Here is a 7,588-nt window from a genome sequence, read left to right as displayed (position 1 = left end):
GAGTGTGAGCTCTTGGTCCTAGGTACTTAATATACGTTCATTGATTAATTGACTAATTGAAGTAGGGGTGAGTGATACTTGTGACTGCTACCTCATCAGTATCTTCTCAGCCTGAATGAGTGCTGGTGTACTGCAAAATGTTTTGATTATTCTTTTCAGGGGTGGGGGTATTGACCTTTGAGTATTCTCCCAGCCCTGGAAGTGATTGGCTATTAATGATATGCTAGCAGAACAGATAGAAGGAGTACAAAGGAGAGTATTTTAAGCAAATGAAAAAAGGGCTGTGGTCTCTGGGCACCGCTGACTATCCTTGTTCTGGTTGGCTTCACCGTCCGGTCCCACTGGGTCAAGATGGCATTTCTGGCCCCATCCCACTTCCCGGGCCCAGTCAGACGAAACTGGTAAGGGCTGCAGGGGCCAAAGTAAACTTCCACTGCCAATTTGGGGTCTGTTAGAAAAAGCCACAATACATTGGGCTTTGTTCCTATAAACGAGGCGAGTTCATCCATATATGTAATGTAATCAGTCTGTAAAGTCTGACTCTGGCCAAACCTTGAAAGAGAAAAGAACATTGGAATAGACTTTGAGATAGTATTCAGAAGTACAACCTACCATCTATTAACTAGGTGAGACTGCTAGGTGGGGCATTGGACAGAGCACTGAGCCTGGAGTTAAGAAGATCTGAGTTCAAATCCAGCCTTAGATGCTATCTGTGTGACCCTGAGTGTCTTTTTTTTTTTTTCTGGGCAATGGGGGTTAAGTGACTTGCCCAGGGTCACACAGCTAGTAAGTGTCAAGTGTCTGAGGTCAGTTTGAACTCAGGTCCTTCTGAATCCAGGGCTGGTGCTTTATCCACTGTGCCACCTAGTGCCCCCCTCTGGGTAAGGCTTTTGACCACAGTCTGCCTCAGTTTCCTAGGCTATAAATAGAGGTCAAAATAGCATTGTTCTCACAGGGTTGTTATGAGGATCAAATGAGATAATATTTGTAAAGTACTTACTGCAGTGCCTGGTACCATAGTAAATACCTAATAAATGTTTATTCCCTTCTCTTCCCCTACCATCACTGTTCTTGGGGTTGAGAAACTAAGAAAAGGTTTATGCTCAGGACAGTGATTGATTAAGACACCGAATCAAAGAGATAACATAGATAATTAAAATCCACAAATAATCTCAACACCCCCAACCTCTTCTCCAGAGGAGTTAATACATAATTCTTTCTCTCCATCTCCTAAAGCATGGTCTAGTGAATAGAGTGTTGGCTTTGGACTCAGGAGGACCTAGGTTCAAATCTCATTTCTGATATTCACGTGTAAGTCATCACATCTTTCTAAGCCCTGGTTTTCTTATCTATGAACTATGGGTAATAATTTGCTGTTCAGACATTTCAGTCATGTTTGACTCTTGGTGACCCCATTTGGGGTTCTCTTGGCAGAGATACTGGAGTGATTTTCCATTTCCTTCTCCAGATAATTTTATAGATAAGGAAACTGAAACACAGAGTTGAGTGACACTCAAGGTTACCCAGCTAGCAAGTGTCTGAGGCCAGATTTGAACTCAGGAGGATGAGTGTTCCTGACTTTCAGGCCTGGTATTCTAGCCACTCTAGCCACCTACCTGGCTAACCCAAGGATAATAGTAGCTGTCCTATTTACCTTAAGGGGTTGTTGTGAGACTTAAATGATACAATTAGTGTAAAGGCACTTTAATTAAGCAATCAATTTCGAATCTATCATGTGCCAGGCTTACACAAATACCATATACATATATTATTGCTATTGCCTGAATTCACAGAATCTGAGTTGGAAGGGTCTTCACAGGTCACTTTGTACTCTGTCTTTACATTTATATCCTAGACTGCATTCTTCCCCCCCCACCCCACCCCGCACACCTTTGTTTAAGAGCCTTCCCTGGCTCCTCATTATCTCCTGAGTTAGATCCCAGCTCCACCCGTGGGCATTACAGGCTCTCAGCTATCTGGTTCTGAGCTTCCTTTCTGGTTTATTCCATTTGCGCTACTTTTCTACAAGGACCTGATGCTCCAGTCAAACCAGACCACTTGTGTTCCTCACCTCATAGCCTTGGGAGGAAAACTGTTTGTAAACATAGGGAATTATATCAAGGCATGTTGTTTGTTGTTGTTGTTGTTAGTGCTCTTATTCTCCAGTTAAGTCCCATCCTTTCCTGCCTCCCGCATCTCTGCTCATGCCATCGCTCACACTTGGCATGCATTACCCTTGCCCTCTTTGTAGATATCCCGTCCTCCCTCTAAAAGCAAGCTCAGGTGTCACTTCCTCCGTGAAGCCTTTTCTGCTTCCCTCTTTTCCGCTTCCCTCTTTTCCCTCCTCTCAAGCGCTCTTCTCCTCACCAGATCTCCCAATGCACTCGCTTTGCATCTCACCTATGGCCTGATCCCATCCCCAGTGTCACCCTAGCATAGAATCACTCATAAAAATGACTTGGGACTTAGAAGACAAGTTTGAATCCTGGCTTAGGTATTTCCCCCTGTATTAATCATGGCTAAGTGACTTCTTCACCTCTCAAGCCTCAGTTTGGACATCTGTAATACTTGAACCTCACAGGGGCTGTTGTAAGTGCTTTTTGGGGAAAAAGTATATTAATAAAAGCATTTTGATACTTAGAAATTGCCTCAACATTTCCCTTCGTGTAGAAAGCATACTTATAAATAATTTATGCTAGAAACTTGTGTGTGAACAGCCTTTGCCCAAGGAACCCTGAATTCATGGTTACACTATGAAATAGTCACTTTAGGACCTGGAATTGATGTCAGCAGCCTGATATGTTGTGTATGTCAAAATTGGACTTGGCTTGGCTCAGCCTCTGAAACTGGGGGACTTTGGTTACTTCATTTCTCTGGGATCTATTTCCCACATTTGAGAAGCAATTTCTTCACTGATTGGCCTCAGTTTCTTTCTCTGTAAAAATGGTTATAATAATAGCACCTACCTCACAGGGTTATTATGAGGCTCAAGTGAGATAATGAGCTTTGTAAAGGGGCAGCTAGATGGTGCATAGTGCATACTGTGCTGGGCCTGGGGTTAGGAAGACTTGAGTTCAAATCTGGCCTCAGACACTTACTAGCTGTTTCATCCTAGGCAAGTCACTCAGCTTCCTCATAGGTAAAATGGGGATGATAATAACAGCCCCCTACCTTCTAGGGTTTTTGTGAGGATCAAATGAAAATTTGTCAGGTGTTTGGCACAGTGCCTAGCATACAGTAGGCACTAATATTAGCTTTTATTTTTATTAATAGATCTTTAAAAAGCACCATAATTGGAGCTGGAAGGCCAATGTTCTAATTCCAGCTACATTAATTACTAACAGTGGGAATATGGGTAAGCTATGTTACTATCTGAACCCAATTTTCCTCACCTTTAAAATAGAACCAACAATACTGGTACTTCCTCAGAAAATTAATCATAGGATCATAGATTGGAACCTAGAAGGGACCTCAAGAGGAGATCTAAACCAGCCCCTCATTTTGCAGATGAGGAAACTGGAACCCTGAGAGAGTGTGACTTGCCCAAGGTCACTCAGCTAGTACACAGAGCTCAGCTGGGATCTGAACCTATTTGCTAGGACTTGAAGCCCAGTGTTCTGTTCTCTGTTCTATCTCTCTCCCTCATGAGGGAGGGAGGTGTTTTGTAAACTGCAAAGAGTATTTATAAAATGAGTGATTTGCATCAGCTGATCTTTAATATCATTCCCAACTCTACAATTTGGTGATTTTTTTACTTCCTCCAGGAAAAAGTCCTGGTATTAAAATTCCTTCAAAATCTAAACCCAATTTATTTTTTAAAGTTTATTTCTCCTTTTTATTGACTCAGGATTCCTTTGGTGGAAGGGTTAGTCAGTAGAATGAACTGTGCCAAAGGAGAGCACCAGAAAGATCAAAGAAGAGAATAAAATCAGCAGCATCTGACTCCAGTTTAGATGGGCTCTAGAATCTAGAATCTAGCCTCTTGCATTTGAGTAATTAGGTGGCACTGTGGAGTCGGGAGTTCAAATCATAGCTTACTAGCTATGTGACCCTTACCAAGTCACTTAACTGCTATCAGCCTTAGTTTCTTCATCTGTAAAATACGGATAATGATAGTTCCTATTTTATTGGTGATTATAAGGCTCAAATGAGATGCCATATAAAATGCTTTGCAGACCTTATAGCACTGTATAAATGCTAGCAATTAAGGTCATTGCCCCGAATAATCTGCAGCTGATTTTTTCGGGTTATCAATTATTTGTTGTTGCTTGCTTTTTAAACTTAACCAGGCATGTCCTAACCCAAGATACCAGCTCCCAAATTTTATTTTCTTCACTTTCCTACTAACTCAGCTTGGCTTTTGCTGTTGACAAATTCAGGAAGTGCATCTTGATGATCAGTAGGTGACACCTGGTAATGTGATGGTAAAACGAGTGATCCTAGTTTGTCCCAACCTTTGGTGAGTGGCTGGTATGGAAGAGTACTAGCTTTGGAGTCAGAAAATCTGGATTCAAGTGCCAACTCCTCAATTTGCCAGCTGTGTGACTATGGGCAAGGCCTTTCCTTCACCTCTGAGTCAGGCCCTCTCTTCTTCAGGGCACTCATTTCCTGTCCCACTAAAGGTCTGAAAGAGTCCAGGTACTTCCTAAGGTGCTTAAGACCCACCTCTAGCCTTGCTTACTCATTCAGGTATGATCTATTACTTAATTATTTTTTCAAAACCTTTTTAAAAACATCACTTTGGAAGGTCACTCCCTTTTCAGGAGCATCGACATGAAAAAAAATCATTTAAATGTGGAGCATCATGTCACAAAACCAGTTCCTAGTGATCCCTATGTAAATATGAGTTATTCCTATCAATATGTAGATCTGCAGGGCTATATGGTGCAAGGTAGCAAGATGGAAAATATTCTTGGTTTGGACTCAGATGACCTATTTTGAATCTTGGCTCTGCTATTTACTAGCCAAGTAATAGCAGACAAGTCACTCAACATCTCTAGCTCTGTTTTCTCATCTGTGAAATGAGGGCATTAGGCTAGGTAGCCTCGAAGGGCCCTTCCAATTCTATATCTCTTATTCTATGATCAAGGACAGAGAATCTTCCCGTAGAGAATACCCTATGGAAATGAATCAGCTGTCACTCCCCATAATGCCCGGGTGTATATTACTGTGTTCTTGTGCATAGACAAAGGATAAGTTCAGGAATTATTTCCTAAATCTATGCATTTACCTACCGTTTGAGCTTTTTTCCCATTTTCTCATCAATGTCATCCATCATGGCACTGAAAGGAGGCAGAGTGCAAGAACCTAGATGGAAACAGAGAAAGAAATGTCCATAAATGGTATCCCCCCAAATGAGAACTAGATAAGGTTAAACCTGTGGTCTTTCTTCCCCAGCACTTAGACTGTGGCCTATTAAATCTATGGATAAGGCCTGCCCTACCCTGTCCTACCCTGGTGGTGAAAGCAAGTGTCAGTCAACAGAAATATGTTTGTTTTTGAAACAATATCTGAAAATCATTATTATAATTGTCTGTGTACATTCACCCTTGCTAGCTGCAACCCCTGGATGTACCACAGTCAGACTTGCCATAACAACTGTGTTTCACAAGCTATTTGTGGTCAAAAACTGTATGCCATCTCCCCCCTTCCATCAATACTGTGTGTCCCCAAAAACTTAGGACTGCTTTGGCTCTACTTTGAGAAAATCTATAATCTCAAATCAGCAACTCACAGAACAGATGAATTATAGGCAATCAAACACATGACAAAGGATCCTTCATGTTCCCAAACTGTTCATTGCAGAATTTTTTCAAATAGTGATTCCTTTGGTGCATTGAGAAATTATCTGATTTTCACACAGCTTTTCAGGAACATATCAATTATAATTCTATGATTATATATGTATATTTAATGCATACATATATTTTACAACTTTGGTCTGGAAGTATGATTTCTCCCTCGTAAAGGACCCTCTCTGTAGAAATTTCTTTTGCTAATGCAGCTCAGAAACTTGGCTGTAACTTATCTGCAATTGTAAAGACTGAAGCACCAAGAGGGTGACTTGCCCACGGTCACATAGCATATACAAAAATATGTATTATGGATGTGTGTATATGTGTATATGTATATATGCATATGCACATGTGTACTCCATCCTACTATATCTGTCTATATATTAATACACACATATGTATATAGACACATAATATCAAGATATTTATGGATATGTATGTATTTATATATAAATAAACTTTTTGAGAAAAAGAATAAACCCATGACACACTAAATTAAATCATTATTAACATTATCTCCATCAATATCTTGTCTAGAAATCATCTCTCTCTTTACCTATTTATCATCTATCTATCATCTATCTATCTATATATTTATCTATCTATCTATAATCTATCCATCATCTATCTATCTATCTATCTATCTATCTATCTATCTATCTATCTATCCATCCATCATCTATCTATCTAATCTATCTATCATCTGTCTGTCTCAGAAGCAGGATCTGAACCTTGCCATTTCTGAGTCATTTCAGTTACCATATCACACTCTAGACATCTTCCTTATCTTTCTCATCCTTCTTCCATTGGAACTTGGCCCCTCTCCCTGAGATCCTGGGCTCTGATAGGTGAGACTTTGCCTAATCTTGCCTAGAACCAGATCTCCACCTCACTCCAGGGCCATTTCTGAACCCTGCTGTAAAACATGTGTACTTCACACTACTTTTTAGTTTCCCCTTATGTGCTATCTTTCCCCTTGAGAATATAAGTTACTTGGAAACAGGACTGATTTGCTTGCTTGTTTTTGTATACCCGGCTCTTCTCAAAGTGCCTGGAACACAGTAAACAATAAATGCGTTAGCATTCATTCATTATTTACCCCTCTCTCTCTTTACTTATGTTAAATTATTATGGACTCTACAGAGATAAGAAACTGAAGGGTTAAATAAAGAAATGAACAGAAGGCAAGTCACTCTGTGGCCTCAGTTTCTTCATGTCTAAGACTAAGGAGATGACTACATATGATATCTGAGAGCAAGGGCATGGTGGAGAGGTTTGTACAGGCTCTTGGCAGCCAATTCAACATTTTCAGTGTGGGCATTTACACCTCAGAAATTGGCAAACATTACAAATCAGGGTTTGGTTATTGATTTGTTGATTGTCTAGACTTAAGAAAATAATAAAGAAGATGTTAATAATGAAGATTTAACTTAAAAGTGTTGCATGGGGGCAGCTAGGTGGCACAGTGGATCGAATACTGGCCCTGAATTCAGGAGGACCTGAGTTCAAATCCGGCCTCAGACACTTAACACTTACTAGCTGTGTGACCCTGGGCAAGTCACTTAACCCCAATTGCCCAGCAAAAAAAAAAAAGTATAACATAGGTTTATTTTTTGGGGGTGGGAAGCTTGTTAAACATTTACCAGGGGGGCAGCTAGGTGGCACAGTGGGTAAAGCACCAGCCCTGGATTTAGGAGGACCCGAGTTCAAATCTGACCTCAGACACTTGACACTTACTAGCCGTGTGACCCTGGGCAAGTCACTTAACCCTCATTGCTCCACAAAAAAACAAC

At 40.7% G+C, this 7,588-nt stretch overlaps 1 protein-coding gene across 1 annotated transcript in view; it reads right to left on the bottom strand.

Annotated features, from left to right (window-relative positions):
* Window positions 1-212: 212 nt before the first annotated feature.
* Window positions 213-7,588, bottom strand: part of LOC122756229 (putative dimethylaniline monooxygenase [N-oxide-forming] 6) — a 31,484-nt gene continuing 24,108 nt past the window's right edge. Inside the window, exons 7-8 of the mRNA XM_044005410.1 lie at window positions 5,235-5,307; window positions 213-552 (exon numbers count right to left, since the gene is read on the bottom strand). Of these exons, the coding sequence (XP_043861345.1) occupies window positions 213-552; window positions 5,235-5,307 (413 nt within the window). The remainder of the gene's footprint in view (window positions 553-5,234; window positions 5,308-7,588) is intronic.

This window comes from Dromiciops gliroides, chromosome 4 (genome assembly GCF_019393635.1).
Source record: "Dromiciops gliroides isolate mDroGli1 chromosome 4, mDroGli1.pri, whole genome shotgun sequence".
NCBI lineage: Eukaryota > Metazoa > Chordata > Mammalia > Microbiotheria > Microbiotheriidae > Dromiciops > Dromiciops gliroides.
This window is presented reverse-complemented; position numbering and strand designations above follow the sequence as displayed.